The following is a 17,552-nucleotide window of genomic DNA, read 5'->3' on the forward strand; positions in this document are numbered from 1 at the left end:
AGAGATCATAGGAGCAAAAGAAAGAGGTTTTGACCAATTAGTTCCTCTGAGCAGTTTTTTACCTAACAACTTTGTCAGAAACTTCTTGAGGGCGGGCTGCACAATGTTCACTGCGCTCCCTACTCCACTCCCCACTGGAAAAGGTATCCAGAAATGGCTCCCTAACAACCAACAACATAAATATGAGCTCCTGAGTGTGAGGGCCCTTTCCTGGGGGCTGTTCTGTGAGTTCACCATAAGAAGTTGGGAACAGACGCTTCTGTGGTAGACCAGTCTTTGATGGAAGACAACTATATTCATGAGATGCCACCAGATGGAGTCCCTTCCTTCCATCAACTCAGAACCACTCCACAAGCACCACCCCTGCTCAGAACCTGGTGACTTCTTTATGGAACAATGGGGCATGGGCCTTCTAATGATTCCCATGAACAGATGAGTGCGCGAGTGCATTCTTTCCAGGGCCATAGGCCTGGTAACAGCTCAACCTTATGGATTCCCAAAAGGAAGTCCTGGGTCTTCCTGGCAGTAAGTACCCCTTCAGTCCTTTGAGTGTGGGGACAAACTTTCAGGAAAGACCTTTTGCATGGACGGGGTGGTGGCTGCCTGCATGGCGTGCTAAATAGTTAGACTTTTCTAGGAAACTAAAGATTCCTAGAAGGCAGAGATCATGTTCTGCCCAACCAGAAAAGATACATTGCTGTCCTTGTCAAGTGGTGAACTTTTAACTTCCTTAAGGGCCTTGCCTTAGTGAGGCTTCTCAGTTTGATTGATTGGATGGGTCCTGACCTGGGAGCCAGAAGGCCTGACTGACTGGGAAGGTCATGTCCCCTCTAGACCTAGTGTTCCTTGTCTGTATAAAGTTAAAGGCCTCTTAGGCTCCCTGCAAATCTAGCTTTGACTGAATAAGAAAATGATGAGGCAAGTGCTGAAGAGGGAGGGAAGGAATAGATGGATGAACAAATCAAGGAGGGGAATGAGAAACAGTTCAGGTCCCAGGCTAGAGCTGAGTCAGCTTGCCTCTTTTTCTTTCTTTCACTGCCTCAGTGTGGGGTCTCACTGTACTTTGGATTCCTGGGGCTGTGTTCTGTGATAACTGGTGGCTGTATTCTCCTTCTGTACTGGAAGAAGAACCTGTGGCAGGAGAAGTGTGCCCAGCAGTGGGTGGAAGTGATGAGAGCTGCCACCTTTGCTTATAGCCCATTGTTATATTGGATAAACAAGTGAAGGCACTATGGCATGAATGCAGCTGTCAACACAGGCCCTCCCCCAGCTGTTACCCAAACTCAGATTATAGTCCAGATTTCGGATTCTCTGTAGGAGGTGGACTCCTCTCAAAGCAGGTGTTATGCTGTCAGAGACAGCAGCCCCATTGCAGAGGCCCCTGTTCCCCTGCAACCTGCTCAGGTGGTCCCACAGCTCCCCTATCTAACCGGATGCTGCAGCACCCGACCAGATCCCCCATTCCCGATTCCCCTCTTTCAGGAGATAGCCTTTGCCTCACCCCTCCTTAACCTACCTCCCATGCTGAACCACTCTGCCTCCTACCCATTGGCCAACTGTCCTGAAAGGAATGTCCACTTCCATTCCGTTCCCACACTGGCCCATAGGGTGAACTGTTTCAATGCAAAGCCTTTTGCTTCAGGGTTGTATCCTCCTCTCACTGATGGTGGGAGCTTCAGGTACCAGGGGTATTAGTAGAAAATGGAGCTAACTTCAGGGAAGTGTATTGACACAAGAGGTCAGAGCCCATTTGGATGTTACATTATTAAAGATTTTTTAAAAGTTAAGAGTCTTTTGTGTCTCATTTGCTGTTAGGAGAGCAATGTCCTTCCCTGTTTAATGAGGGGCACAAGTCTCATCCATACAATGAGAATTAGAGATTGGCTTTGAAGAGACACATTGAACCAATACTTGTGGATGAGCTCAATTCCCTCCCTCCAGTATTTAAGCTCAAATGTGTGCAAGACCATGGGCTGGGTCCCCCAAGGCACTGTTCTGCAGGATGGGAAGTACAATTGCCACAAGAGTGACAGTTGCTGAGGGCACATGGCTATGGCAGTTCACTGGCCAAACAAGTCATGAGGCCCATGAACTGCATCACACTATAGGTCAAATGACTGATATCAATGATGGACTGATTTTTAGGTCGTTGTCTCTGTATATTATTTCTAATACCTGAACATTGCAAAATGGCTATCATGATTCTTCTCTACTGATGAAGGGACAGGTTTCAAGGGCATATGCCATTATAATTTTTTTCGTTGTTGAGCTGAGTTCTCCAGTTTACATCTGCCAGGCATTAAAGTTCCTGGTCTTTCTGCCATACCCCATGGCATCCCTTCCCTAATCATGTCTTGTTAAAACATACTTGATGAATGCTTTGGTGTGTGTAGAGTGTCATCAACTTGGTTTACAGATTGGCTTAGAGGAAGGGCTGGTGAGTACCTCCTAAAATTATACATAGAAATACATCCCTAGTATGTATCTTAAGACATCTATGGCTGCCTGTCATTCTATTACATGGGAATATTAATAATTTTTATACTTTCTGGAAATGGTCCTAAAAGGAGAGACAAAAATAATTATGAGCTATTTGGCCCTAGTTTAAAGATAAGAAAGTCTGCTTCTGTCACAGAAATTTCCCCCATTTACTTTGGAAATGAGAAAAACCACTCACCATATTTGATCTAAACTTTAAATGTAGACTTCCCTGAGAGGAAGGGCCAGTTTTTGCCTATTTTGTGGAGTGTGTGGTGTGTGTGTTAGATTGTGATTCTCAGAACTTAGTAAACGTGTAGTTAATTTTTTTTTTTCCTGTATGTTGGCTGAAGATATTAGGTCTAGCAACTGCAAAGAAAGTCCTAGCCCTATCTATATGACCTCTCTCTAGAATGGATTTTAAGTCTTTTTCTTTTTTAAAGGGTAGTTGGGACATTTTTTTTTTCCTTTTGTAAACATGATCCTATATACTTTTTTTCAGAATATAAAACAGGTCTGAGTGGATCTTCTCTGGTAGAACAGGGGCAGAGTTTCACTGCTACCTTACCTTGCCCCCTCTTCACCTTACCTGCTTCAACCCTGCAGGCGCCTAAAGTCCATGACCCATAGTCTTCACTTCTTCAGGCCCAATACTCTGATTGTAGAATACTACTTTGTGCCCACCATCTGTCAGCCCTTGCTTTCAAAGGAGGAAGGAATCCATAAACATAGGGATCAAAGCAGATTTTCTTTCTCTTAAGAACCAGGGGAGTGGGAGGAGGCTTTAGTAAGACACAATGAGAGAAAAAGGAAATATTTTATTTAGATAAATTAAAATGGTTGTTATCACTGATATGAAATAAATAAAGCTCAACTTGAGTCATGAAAACCTTGAATTCACTCCCTCAACAGAACCAAAATTGCTTATATGTTACCAAAATAGCTCCACTAGAATAAAGTAGATTTGCATTTCTTAATATGAGAAAACAAGGTAGGTTAGGTTCATATAACAAACAATACACGCTCTATAAAGTCTCAGGATACCCAAATGTGTTCTGGTTTGGTTATGAAAGAAACCACATCTAGTTGGTGTTGGTAAGCAAGCCAATGAGGTGTGCAGCAAACAAAAGCTGTCACTAAAAACAACTCAACAGGCCATTATGAGTATGAGCTCATCATAGTCAAAATCCCCAACTGTGACCGGCAGGACAAGCAAGGGGGGCTGTAGGGCTTATGTCCAGCAACTGCAAAGAAACAAAACTGCAGCAGAATGCAAAACAGCCAGCAGCAGGGGAAGGGTGTCCACTCCTCGCTTTGTTGCCTCAGACCCATTCCTGAGTGCCAGGTACTCTGCAGTCATCTTGAAGCCAGGCACTTTGTTCCTTTGGGTCTTCTCTTTCTACAGTACCTGTTTGCCTCTCTGACTTATGGGGAGGCTCTTTAAGTAAACATTATGCCAGACAGAAATATAAGGCAATAGAATAAGAGGATCAAGAAGTAGTGCTTTGGGAAACTAAGGAGAGAAGCAGTAGGAGCTGCCAGACTGAATAGGTAAAAGGATTTAAAATGAAAGCCAAACTCATACCACTACCCAATTTTTCTCACAGAGCTGAGAATGTGGCAGGTGAGTCTTGACTATAGCTAAACACAAGGCACAGGCTGGGTAAGTGAGGACAGCATACAGCTGTCAATCCCAAATTAACACCAAGTGATAGGTTTCTGGGGCTTGTAGGCTGGTGAGTCTGCTCCACTTGAACTAAAGTTGAGATACCTACCTCTGACTGGGAGACATGGTAGTTTCTCAGGCAGGATGAAAAGGTTATCACAGGCCTGAATGCAGTATGGGTTCCTCTGGCAGACTTGGCAGAGGAGGGGATGGCACTACCTATAGCTCAGGGGTGATGCTGGCAGACAAGCTTGAGGTGGGAAGAACAGAAGAGAAACTGAAAAAAAAACAGTTTTCTATGGATATAGCTGTTGGATATAAAAGAAAAGTACATACTACAAAGAGTTAAAAGAGTCCTGAAAGTATATGCCTATGAATAAGAACTTGAAACTAAAAAGGACAAGCTACATTACCCTCAAGTATATTTCATATAAATCAGTTATCAAAAAAATACCTTCCAGGTACAGACATACTATTTATGGTACAGTATATACAAACATAGCAGTATAATTCAATTTATTGCTAGAACTTTATTTGGTTGTTACAAAATCTGTAGGGGTGTATATATTAAAAAGGAGGAGGCATGGAAAGCAGCCAGAAAAGCAAAAAATTATCTTCAAGTTTCCTAAAGTGCCAGGCTAATTTTTACTATACTTTAACCTTTCCATGAAAGTGAAATAACATAGATGGGCAAGGGAAATGTTAAAGAAAAGCATTTTAAAAGGGAGAAACATAAGCAATAATGACAAGCAGACACATTCATTAGAAAAGACATTGTCTTGCTTTAACTGAATTTTAATACTTCTAGAAAAAAATTTAAGGTTAGCCAACACCAAGCTGAGTGTTATGTAAAGAAAAAAACCAACCTTTACACGTTTAAGGGTACTGGATTGCATTGGCTCACAGGTCAACTTGGACAATTAAATGAAATGAACTCTACTAGAGAAGTCGGTGCCATGAGAGCTTCTCTAGTTTCTCCCTGACTTGGCTTCAGCAAAGTTAAGTTTTGTACAAGTAAGTTTTCCTTTTGTGTTGCCCAAAGATTGCTTCTGGGAACAACAGAGCAAGTGTAACTCAACATACAGGTGACATGGAGGTACTATTCCTTCCAGTCCAGAGACCTGCTGTGCCAGGTCCACATAAGGGAGAAGTATTGCACTTGCTACCATCATATGAAGGCTCCTGCTGTAGTGCCAGCTAGTTTGGCATTCTGGACAGAAAGCCTCTATCTACTTCTGAGCTGATCTCTGTAAGGAAACTATGATTTCACACATTTCATTTTACAACTTTTTGGCCTTAGTCATCTCACCAAGAAATCTATCAGTGTTTTTGGTTAGCTCCCAGGTAAAATCTCAAGTTTCTTGTGTTAAAAGCAGATGTACCCCTTTCTTCTAATGCTCTGGGTGGCTAGTCTGAGTCAGTGACTAGGAACTTGCATTATGCCATTCAGGAATGGAGATGGTACTGAAGGCAGGAACTAGTTATAGCCTTAAGATAAGACTTGTGGTAGGTGGGTTGGGGAAGACAATCTAACTCACTTGAGGGAAAATGTAGCTTCCCCCTGGATAACTTTTTATGCTCATAAACCCTAAAGAGGATTAAAAATGAGAAAAATCCCCAAAAAGACTTCTCTGGTTCACAGGTTGTGATTCACTGAGGGAATAGGAATAAACACTCAGAATACAACTTTCTTAACCCTGGAGTTGGCACTGTTCCCACAGCATCCAGTCCCTGAATCAATGCCCCTGTCTGCAGGTTAAACCCCATGGCACCTCGGCCTTTGAGGGATGAGTTAAGTATATGTGAACATAGTTTCAGCTGCTACCCAGATCAGATAAGTGATTTTTAAATAAGTTCATCTGTTCACATCCTGCTCAAAATCATTCTTTCTACTTTCTACACAATATGCACAAATTTTCTTTCATTTTAAATATTTACAAACAGAAAAGGCCTATCTTTTAAAGATAAGACATTTTCTGAGTCTCTATAAAGTGCAGCTATTTAAGGCAAATTTATATGAAATATAAAAGGTGGTTTATTCTCTCTATATACATTTTCCAGTTTTAAAATATAAGGTCTCCTTCCCTCAAAAAAAAGGAAGGAGAAAAAAAGAGGGCTTTATAATTTCTTTTCCTGGCAATTTTAAAATGTAAGATATTACTGGTTTCAGGAAATCATAGATTTCTGAACATCAGATTATAAGTAAAATGGTTTTCTTTTTTAAAAAAATAACTTTTATATAGCTTTTCAAACAAGTTAGAAGGTGGCAATGTGTCTGCTACAATAGTTTGGAGGACTAGAGGGCTGATGTGTAAAAGGGTTGTTTTGTTATGTAAGTAGATTTTAGGTAGTCCAGGGTATACATCCATTCCTAAAATATGTCTGATGAGGCTAGACACCTAAAGCTACTCTTAGCTCCAGGAAGGAGTATCTTCCATCTCCATTGGAATCAAATGCTCTCAAGCTCTCTGGTTCTGACAAGGTAGAACCTAGGGAGTTCCAGATTTCCTGGTAGGTCAGCTTCCCATCCACATCCTGGCCAGTCTTGTGGAATAAATCCTGAAGATCTGTCAAAAAGGAATTATGAAAAATGTATGTGTCTATTATACAGAGAAATTCAGTTGAGAATAGGCTATTAAAGCATTGAAAAGAAAGCTACTTTGCAGATCTGTTTCTAGAAGGCAACACTTAGGATTTCACTAAATCAGAAAGACTAATTTTTGATCCTGTAAGAATGAGAGGAACGTTATATGACACCATCCCCCCAAAAGAGAAGCAGCGATAGGCAGCTGTGGGAAGAATGCATGACCTGACTTTCTCTCTGTCCAGGGTCTTCCCTCTAGATTCTCCAGATTTTAATCCGTTGAAGGAATACAGAGGCCTGTTTGATAGGAGCTAGTCTGTAAAACAGATGTATTGTGATATTTCTCACTGGATGACTGAGTGGAGACTGGAGGAATGTCTTGGATATTCATAAGCAGTAACACCACCAAAAATTCAAAGTTCTCTCAGTTTTGATAGGAAAACCAAAGCTCAAAAAGGAAAGTAACTTGCCTAAGTTCATGTAACTCTTATATGGATAGATATAGACTAGAGTAGTTTTCTTATTATCCACGGAACACTGTCTCTCTGGGTCCAGAAATTGAACAGCTCAAGACCCAGGGACTCAAGAATACAATGAGATGCCATTTCATAATTTCTTGGATGGCCGTCATCAAAAAGTGTTGGTTAGTATATGGAGAAAGTGGATCAAATTCTCATATATTGCTGATGAAAATGTAAAATGGTGCAGCTACTTTGGAAATAGTCTCTCAATAAGTTAAGTTACCAGCAATGTCCCAGTGATTCCATTCTTAGGCACATACTCAAGGGGGATGAAAACATAGTCTACAAAACCCTACACACTAATATTCACAGCAGCATTATTCCTAATAGTTCTAATGTGGAAACAATTCAAATCCTAATCAACTCATGAAGGATAAATAAAATGTGCTATGTCCGTACAATGGAATATTACTCAGCCAAAAAAAGGAATGAAGTACTGCTACATGCTACAATATGAATAGACCATGAAACCATTACACTAAAAGAAGCATACACAAGATCACATATTATGATTCCATTCATATGAATCGCTCCAAAAAGAGAGAGGAAGCTGGGGAATGATTGTTCAATGGGTATAGAGTTTCCATCTGGTGTGATAAAAATTTTGTGGAATTAGTTACTGGTGATGGTTGCATGGCTCTCTGAATATACTAAAAACCACTCAATTTCACAATTTAAAAGGGGACTGTTATAATTATGTGAATTTTATTTCAGTTAACAAAAGAAGAACCAGAAGAATATTTTTAAAAATTTTTAGTTGTAGCGTGCCTTCGTTTGTTTCATTTTTATGTGGTGCTAAGGATCAAACCCAGTGCCTCACACATGCTAGGCAAGTGCTCTGCCACTGAGCTACGGCCCCAGCCCCAAAGACTGTAGCTTTTCAAAGCTTCTCTTTTTCCACTCCCCACCACCCTGCCCCCTCCAACTTTCTTGTAGTTAAGAAACAGCAATGCCACCAGATGATCTGTATCTTTTACATTCCCAAGGCACTATTTCAGCCAACTGGGATTGGAGAATTTCTATCAATAGTTTAACACTTAAAAAAACTTCATTTTGTCCCCATAGTCAAATAAAAAATTTAGTCTCTAATGCTGAAGAAGGTCACCGAGGTTTATATGTCTTTAAAAATCTTTCTAAATTCTTTATATGTCTTTAAAAATCTTCCTAAATTCTTTTTTTTTCTTCTTCTTCATTTATTTAAGACTATACTTACATTCAATGAGCCTTATGCTGTTTGGAACCTTGAAAGAATGAAAATGTCCCAAAGGGAGGGAAAACCATTTCAGTGCAAGGTCCAGTCCAACAAGGAGTTCTTGTTAACAATTTACAAACAGAACCCTATTCTCACTCCTGTCATAGGCCCAGTTATGCAGCAAGCAAAACCTCAAAAGCTCTCTGAAAGCCAGAAAAGCAAGTGGGACACTTTTCCATGCCTGCCACCAAGTGGCTAGAGGAAAAAACTATTTTATATATATATAAAATACTTTTTTTTTTTGTGCCATTGAGTTTACATAACATGCTATGAATTTTGTAGCAGAATTCAAATAAAAACGATTGCTGCTTTGGGTCATTTCAAAAGTGTCTAAGGCCCATGTTGAAGACTGAAGTGTAAATGTTCAGACTGCTATTCCATAATCTGATCAGTCTTTCTCCCATTCATACTCATCAGTTCTTGATATAATAATGGAGAGCAGGGAGACAACTTATTTTGCCCTTAAATGCCACACTCTACCCTGCCCCCACCCTGAAAATAGGACAAAAAAAATCAGGGATAGGAAAAAATGAAGTGATCACATTTAAATGGTGATTTAAATCTTTAAGTGTTCTATGCGTTAAGTATTAATTGCAGTGTGTAGGTAACTCATTCATTTATTTAACATATATTTGTGTGTACCAGGAATTACACTAGAGGTTAGGGAGTGAATAAAGACATGGACTTTGTCCATGGAAGTTAAGTTTTATATCACCCAGGAAATCACAAGAGTGACATGTGCTAAACATGGGCAAACTCAAACAGCAGCATATAGGAGGAGGTCTTGAGAGGTATGTTTCCTGGTGGAATGGTATCTAAGTGAAAGTGAAGAGCAAGAGAAAGGTAGGTGGAAGGAATGGGTGATTTTCCAGGGAGTTGGCAAATGCAAAAAGGTCTTAACATAACAATGAGTAGAATATATTATTGGATATAATGCAAATATACTCTTCTATGAATTCTATACTTCCTGTTATTTATTTTGCTAATATTCAGAAAAAATATTTTTGGAGGGCCCTGAAAAACTGGGTCAATTTTTACTTTATTTTACTAATCTTACAGTATTGTATTTGCTTTTCTGCTGTCCACACTATACTATAATATCTTTGAGGCAAGAAAGTGACGGCACTGCTTACTATATGATCTAATGAGGTACTTAGTGAATGAATGAAGCTGTTAAGAAACAATGGAGAAACCAGATGGTATACTGGTTAAGAACGTAAGCTTTGGTGTTATACAGCTGCAGCTTGAATTCTGCCTTAACCAATTATTTGCTGTTCAGATTTAGGCAGTTTCCCTATCAGTAAAATGAGCGTAATGCATGAATACTTATGCTCACAGGATAGTCGTCAGGATTATATGACATGACACATATCAAGTGTCCACAGGAAGTACTCAATAAATATAAGATGTATTTTATCATATGTTAAAACATTAAGAAGTTATTACTTTAACATTCCCACAATTATCCCAAAGTACAAAAATTTACCTTCAATGCTAGAAATTCCTGGTAGGGAGATAGGCCTTAGTTGGGCAGCTTTCTCAATTTGGTCTCCAAGAAACTGTGAAAATTTTGGCGATGCTGATGGCTTTGATGTGAAACTCTGTACTTGTTCTGTAACAAACACATATGCTTTAGTATAATCAAATCTAACACCCAATTAAACTAGTATCAAAGGTCATATTTTAAGGGTAATTGTTATGCACATAATTTAAGAGAAATAGTTGAGAATTAAGTAGTATAGTGACTACGTGAAGTTAAAGGCTTGGATTGAGATGTCTATAGACAAGTGAAGGTGAATCAAGATTACATTTTAGTTTTCAAGTAGAAGTCCCACTGGAATATGTTATACAGGTTGAACATTCCTAATTAAAAAATCTGAAATGCTCTGAAATCTGAAATTTTTTTAATTTTTTATTTTATTTTAATTAAAAATCACAAATTTACATAGGACAATGTTGTTTGACTCATTCTGTTATTTTTTCCCTTCCCCCCCATGATCTCGCTGATAAGCGGATGAAATCTGAAATTTTTTAAGTGCCAACATAACAGAAGTAGAAGATTCCTCATGTGACCTCATATGATGGGTCACAGTCAAAATGAAGGTGTACTGGGCTAGGTGGTGCATGCCTGTAATCCCAGAGGATCAGGTGGCTGAGGCAGGAGGATTGTGAGTTCAAGGCCAGCCTCAACAATTTAGTGAGGCCCTAAGCAACTTAGTGAGACCCTGTCTCTAAATAAAATATAAAAGGTCTTGGGGATGTGGCTCAGTAGTTAAGCGCCCTTGGGTTCAATCCCCAGTACCAAAATATAGAAGGTGCATAAACATATTGCATAAGATTATTATCGGGCTGGGGATATAACTCTGTGGCAGAGTACTTGCCTAGCATATGTGAGGTCCTCAGTTCAAGCCCCCAAACTGCAAAAAACAAAACAATAGGGGGAAAAAAACAGTCTGCCCCCTCCCAACAGCTATCAGACTATATGTGTATAAGGTGCACATGAAATGTAATAAGTTTCATGTTGTGACTTGACTACCCATACCCAAGATACCTCATAATATATATGCAAATGTTCCAAAATCTGAAAATCTGAAACACTTCTAGTCCCAAACATTTTGGATAAGGGATATTTAAGCTATAATACAAGTTAGCATTATACATATTTAGATGGTAAGAGTTTAAGCAGCCAAGTGACAACAGCATAAAAGCTGGATGTTAAAGATCCGTTAACATTCTGGGAGATATGCAATAAGCCTGGTCTGGGATACATGCTACCAGGCAAGTTGGTGCTAAAAGAGTGTTACTATGAGATGATATAGCACCAAATATTAGGACAAGGCCTACCACTGTAGTTCTGTTTCCCACCAAAAGAATCCAAGGGGGGCTATATTGCTTTTCCAACCTGTTAGAGGAGGGGTCAAAGCCAACACTGTGTAGTGCCTTTGTTTTGTCCATAAAGGAGGTGAATGCATTTGCTAATATTAATTAGTTATGTTCCTACCCAACCAAAGTCAAGTGCCCTTCTAATCTAATTATTCTACCATTACATGTTCATGATTTTCAGAAGGACTAAAATTTATTTTTAAGTAAATTTTATACAGAAATGAAAAGTCCCATGAACAACATTTAGGGCTGGTTTAATATGTTGTGACAGTAACATTTTTGCCTATAATTGGATGCAGACAGCATGGAGAAGTCTATTTCCAGCTAAACATTACCCATTCTTCCCTTAATAGACCAGAGTACAAATCATGTACAAAATGGGCTTTTTCTAAATGAAAGCAAAGTGCATCAGCTTCATCTCGGTGCGCTCAGGCATCACTCACTGGGTTCGATCAGTGCTGCTGAAACACCTTTCCCACTCCCTGTGTGGGAGCAAGCTGCCCAAGCCTGCGTGAAATATTCAGAAGCCAGCCCAGTGCTCACCTTTGTCTGCAGTCTCTGGAGGCCTGTTGCTCTCAGGTTTGTTTGTGAGAGCACTAATCAGCTGCAGTTTCTCTCGTAGCTTGGATACCTGAGAATGTGGACTATCTTCCTTCTGCCCAAAACAGAAATTCAAACAAGGTTTAAGGTAGAAGTAAGACCTCGACTGAGTCTCCACTATGCTCCCTGACCCTCAGAAAGTTCCCTCTAAAGGCACTGAAGGAATGTCTGAACAAATACCAGGGACATCTTTGTTGTTCAGTGTTGATGTGTGTCTAGTGGGATTTGAGGCTAGACTATTAAGGCAACATTATGCTCCATATGATCTGATTTGCTGGGAACATTTGGCTGATGGGAGAAGGCATGCATGGTCAGCAGTAAAGAAAATGTACCCTTGCTCAGGTACCTGTGTGACACTCATTTCCTAAACGAGGAGGATATTGTTTTCTTGGAGCTATATCACACTAACTCAATAACTGTCCTAAATATCTCACACTACATTGTGACCAGACCACTTGAGTCAGAGCTTTATGCCCGAACCACCCTAAGCCCCTGCCCCCAAAACCAAATAACAAAACAATAACAAAACAGCTGAACACAAATAAACCAGAAGTATTCCCCTATACTTCCCTCTGGTTCCCCTATGGAGATGGTCACTAATAGCAAGAACTGTTAGAAACATAAAGAAGGAGCTATAATAGTTCTAATTCAAAGTCTTATTTGTTAAATCTTTTAAAAAGGTTTTCACCCTACACTTTGTTTTATTCCAAGGAAGACTTAGAGTGGCACATAAAAATAAATTATAAAAAGAAAAAAGTCTACCTTCTATAATGCTAGTTTCTGCTTATGCTACTGTGAAGAGAGGCTTGCCCTCATGTGTATTGGAATATTAGTTCATCTCACATTTCTTTTATTCAATATATATTTATTTTTCTCTCTTCTTTTGCTACTTCCCTGTTTATTTAGGTAATTCCAATATGAACCCATGTAATGAAAACAAGGTATTAAATGATTGAAGAATGGTAAGGACAAATTGTATCTGGTTAGGATGCTTAGATGAGGTAGGACAAAGGAACCATTAAAAACACAAGGGGTTCAAAAGTAAAGTCAAGAAATGTAGGTGAAAGTATGTGCTTGGTGTTGTGCTCTGGTATTTTCTGTTAAATGTGAACTATTGCTGAAACCACTACTACTTTCTAATAGTAAGCAACTGTTACCTTTTTGTGCTCAACACTTCTATCTGCCTCTTAAATTTTCTTATTCTCTAAGTATGGTTTAAAAATATTTGCAGAGGCAGAAAATTCAATAAGAGCCCAGCTTACGATGCATTAAAATGTTAAATATATGACTTTAGATGATATAAAAGTACTAAAGATGAAAAAATAAGATGGAAAGCATTACAACGAAAACTGCCTGCACTATGGTTCTACTCCAATTTCATTTCCTCTGAACTTCTCAAATGCAAGGTGCATCTCAGATGACACTAGTAATTTAGTAACAATCTTCCTGGCTTTTCCTTTATCTTAGCCCAGGACTTATAATATTAAACAACACTCTAATCAGAGAATGCTGCAATCAAATTTTCTTGGCAGAGGAGTGGATATCAAAGCATAGCATAGATTGCTTATTTTATCTTGACAATATGTCTGGGTAGAACAAAAAAGGGAAAGGTACACAGTGAAGGGAACTGGCTTACACTTAAGTGTACTAATGTATGAATGTATTAAGACTGTAATCTAAACATGGGAAATGATTTTGAGGCTAGACACCATTTTTAGATGATCTATATACCTTTGCCCTCCATCATTAGTATAGATAATGACTATCTTGGCTTAAGTATTTCCATAGGGAGCCTTCCTGATCTCTTAGAACTCCCTCAACATATCCTATATATTTCCTTTATAGCACTTATTATATTTGTGGTTAGTTATTTGTGCACTTCTGTGTTAAGTATTTTTTGACTGATGGACTTTGAGTTTTACTAGAATAAGGGTCACAAGTTTATCCTGCTCACTGTGGCCCTCCCAGCTTGGTATAAGATACACACCTGATACAATATTCATTTATTCAATAATGTTCTAACTAATTTACTAATTTCTTTGTCTTGAAGTTTTAGCAGTGAGAACAAAGTGCTACTTTTGAGAAGAAAGTAGCAAGTCACAAGAAGAGAGATGCTGACACATTTATTTTTACCTCATGATAAGCCTCCTGTTATTTACCTTTATGTTTTGGGCTTTTATGGTATCAGTACTGTTGGTAGCTTGATCCAAAGACTCTCTTTTCAGAATGGCAGCTCTATTACTTATCTTAGAGGACAAAAAGAACAAGAGGAAAAGAATAAAGATAAATAAACATTATAACCTGAATGACATCTAGTACTCTTTTAAAAAATTGGTCAAACTTACTTAAAGAGTTTCAGAACACTTTTAAGAGAAATGGCAGAGGAGTGGGAGAATGGGAAGAGTGAGGGAGGAAGGTTACTGAGAGACCAAGTGGAAACTGGTGCTTCTAGTTGTTTCAGTCACAAACTTTAAAGTATAAGAGGTGATAGAACTTTTACCCCAAGCTAGGCTGGGCAAGATGCCAACGGAAGAAGTAGTAGGACAGACTGATACTATTACCAATTTTCTGTTGTAGAGAAATGAAATGGGAAAGCAGAAACAATACAGGAAGTCTGAACGTATTAAGTTTTCACAATAAGCCTTGAAAACCTTCAAGGTATAACATTCATCAAATCATTCAAAGTTCTCAGCTCCTACTTAGATTAGCTGAGTTCAAACGGGCTTTAAAAATATAGGGCTCCTTTAATCTTCACACCTTTGTAGTAAATTACACACCTTCCCCAGGAAGGGGAGGTGGAGGCCAGGTCTTCCTTTTCCACCCTTCAAAGTCATATCCAGGCAACTTGCCAAGGCTCCACGGTGGTAGAGCCAGTTCAAACACTCCTTGCCATCTGCCAGGGTTTAACTTTATGTGTGGGCTTGCTTCCAGCTTTGGTGTTACTTGAATTTACAGTACAATTTCCTGTATTTGGTTTCATATTTTTATGTATGTCTATGTCTTTGCTGAATAAAATCTTGGGAAGGGCCTACAGATGTTCAGAAAATAATCTACAGGGATCCCAGTATAATGTATGAGAAAGGTAATTAAAGCAAAACAAACAAAAACTCAAACAAACCACATTCTATTCATTGAGAACATGAAAACTGCAGAGTCGGGGGCATCAGTGATTTAGTAGGTTACTTGGTTTCCTTATATGTAAAATGAGGGACTGTACTCAGTGACCTCATAAGTTAAGCTGGTCTGACCCGATCTGTTTAAATGGATTTCCTGACATTATATGCAAAAGGTTCCCTGAAACATGCAGAGAGAAGTAAGATAAATCTGAAAGCCAAATTCAGGCTTAAAGAAACTGCAAAAGATAGCCGGGCATGGTGGTGTACTCTGTAATCCCAGTGGCTAGGGAGGCTGAGGCCCTAAGTAACTCAGTGAGACCCTGTCTCTAAATAAAATACAAAAAAGGACTAGGGATGTGGCTCAGTGGTTGAGTGCCCCTGGATTCACTCCCCAGTACCAAAAAAAAAAAAAAAAAAAAGCAAAAGATTTTTAGTAACTGTCACTGTTCCTGCCTTTAATGACTTAGAAAAGATCAACATGACCTCCTTTGGAAGTATGTGTCAGAACTTCCCTACCAGATGGGGCACTGGGAACATAATAAACTTGTCATCTCTGCCAATAACTTGTGGTGAGGCTTGACAAACAACCTGACTCCTCCACACCTCCCTTTCCATATCTAGTCTAGCACTGCTGCACAGTTCACATCACAGAACAAGTGCAAAGACTAATGGAGACATGGACCAAGCATAGTACAAATGTGCAGCCTCTCAAATATGCCAGAAGACTGTGCTCAAAGGTGATGGAATGCCATCTAGGTACAAATAATACACAGTAAAACACAAACATGTCACAAAAGATCTGAAAAGGCTTACCATACTGGAGGTCTGGTTTGCTGTGTTTTCTACTTCACTCAGAGTAACCACATTGCTTTCTATCAGGTTGATTCTCTGAGTGAGATTACTGAGTGTTTCATTCATCCCCTCGAGTTTAAGATCACTCTGTTTCTGGTATGCCACTAGGGCACTGTTTACCTCCTCTAAAGAGTTATGAAGGTACAGGATGTCCTGGAGTGGAAATAAAGCAAGTTGCAGAATCCAGCTAAAGATGAATATTAGGTAAAGCAGAGGAGCAGCACCAAATAACCATTACTATGTCAAGTTACTGAAGTAAACTCCTTTTCCTGGTTGTGACCACCAATTGTCTGTCTCTGCTTTGTCCCTCCCACTCTAAATTGTTCCTAGTTAACTCCCTCTGAAATTGTTTGATCTCAGCTCAACAGGAGGGGAGGGGAAAGAGGACTACCTACATAATTCACTTTCTGGTCCTAGAAAGCAGAGCATTTGGGAATTAATTTCCCAATGTTTACCTCACCTGCTGGCAGGAAAGCCTGCTGGGTTATTAACTGAAAGTTCCATTAACCTAATTTATCAGTACAAAACTACCTTAGGAACAATACCAATTACTGAATTGGCTAGTAACAAAACCATAACAAGTAGTGCATTATTTAGTACAAGATTCAATTATTTTTATTGACATCCGTTAGAACTGATTGCTACTTAAAAAGGAATGATGACTATAGGTTTTAAAGGGCATTAAACTCAGGACAGAAATTCTTCTTAGTGAAGATTTCCTTTATTCTCCTTAATGTGATTCCGAACTCAATATTCCTTTTTCTCCCCTCTTGCCTTTCGTCTTCAGACTTTAGAAAATCCCGATTTTCAAGGATATGCTTCCTAACATTCTTAGAATTTACTGTAGCTTAAAATAGCCATCACTCTGGATTAATCTGCTATCCATCCATCTTTGACTTGCCCAGATTGCTATTTTTCATAGTTTCAGGATAATCTGGTTATCCTATGTCTTTCAAGATGTGAAAAGGAATTTACTCCACTGATTGACATGCAGGGGAAAAAGCAGAATGCTAAAACAGAGACAGGGCACATTCTGGATCCCAAGATTTCAACATGCATCCCTCTTGGCTTAGCTCTCTGGCAAGTGAACAGAAGTTAGATGTGCCTGCAGAGGCACCATGGAGCTAGGCCCAAACTCCTCAGGCCTCCACCCACAGCCCGTTGTGGTCCAGAAATCAAAAGTACCTGTTTCAAATTCTCACTGTGGGTTTTATTTTCAGGTTCTGATGTAGCTGAAGGTGATGGAATAATTTGGTTGCTTCCATTGGTCCCCTTTGAGAACTGCTGCTTCTGTTAACACAAAAGGAGGTTAGTGTAGGCAACAGTTATTAGGTCTATTTAACTATCTGGGAAGGTCCTGAACAGTCTAGCTTCCCCAGAGTGTACCCACAGATTAACCTATAGGCATTCCCTAAGAACCTACAGTGTGACTAGTCTTGGGCTAGGCTCTGAAGGCATTATGGACTTTTGGGGATGTTCAGCCTAACATATGGGCTGGAGCAATAGCACCCACATTGCCCCAAGAAATTGAGATCCTCCTAGTCTGCTTGTCAATCTCTTAATGGAATGAACTCCCTACAAAACCATTTCTCTGCTCCCT

At 39.4% G+C, this 17,552-nt stretch overlaps 2 protein-coding genes across 3 annotated transcripts in view; one reads left to right on the top strand and one right to left on the bottom strand.

Moving 5' to 3' along the window:
* The first annotated feature begins 848 nt into the window (after window positions 1–848).
* Window positions 849–6,491, top strand: TEX38 (testis expressed 38). The gene is given in 3 exon segments (XM_079107011.1): window positions 849–1,221; window positions 1,225–1,314; window positions 1,318–6,491. Coding segments are annotated over 3 exon segments (741 nt in total). The 5' UTR covers window positions 849–948; the 3' UTR covers window positions 1,696–6,491.
* EFCAB14 (EF-hand calcium binding domain 14) overlaps window positions 3,277–17,552 on the bottom strand; it is a 38,171-nt gene continuing 23,895 nt past the window's right edge. Inside the window, exons 6-11 of one of the 2 annotated variants that reach the window (XM_079106958.1) lie at window positions 17,138–17,242; window positions 15,914–16,105; window positions 14,144–14,230; window positions 11,928–12,039; window positions 9,988–10,113; window positions 3,277–6,711 (exon numbers count right to left, since the gene is read on the bottom strand). In XM_079106958.1, coding sequence (XP_078963084.1) covers window positions 6,536–6,711; window positions 9,988–10,113; window positions 11,928–12,039; window positions 14,144–14,230; window positions 15,914–16,105; window positions 17,138–17,242 — 798 coding nt within the window. In that variant the 3' untranslated portion in view covers window positions 3,277–6,535. The remainder of the gene's footprint in view (window positions 6,712–9,987; window positions 10,114–11,927; window positions 12,040–14,143; window positions 14,231–15,913; window positions 16,106–17,137; window positions 17,243–17,552) is intronic. The other variant, XM_079106959.1, reaches the window with a different exon arrangement.

This window comes from Sciurus vulgaris (assembly GCF_902686455.1).
Source record: "Sciurus vulgaris genome assembly, chromosome: 1".
Classification (NCBI taxonomy): Eukaryota; Metazoa; Chordata; class Mammalia; order Rodentia; family Sciuridae; genus Sciurus; species Sciurus vulgaris.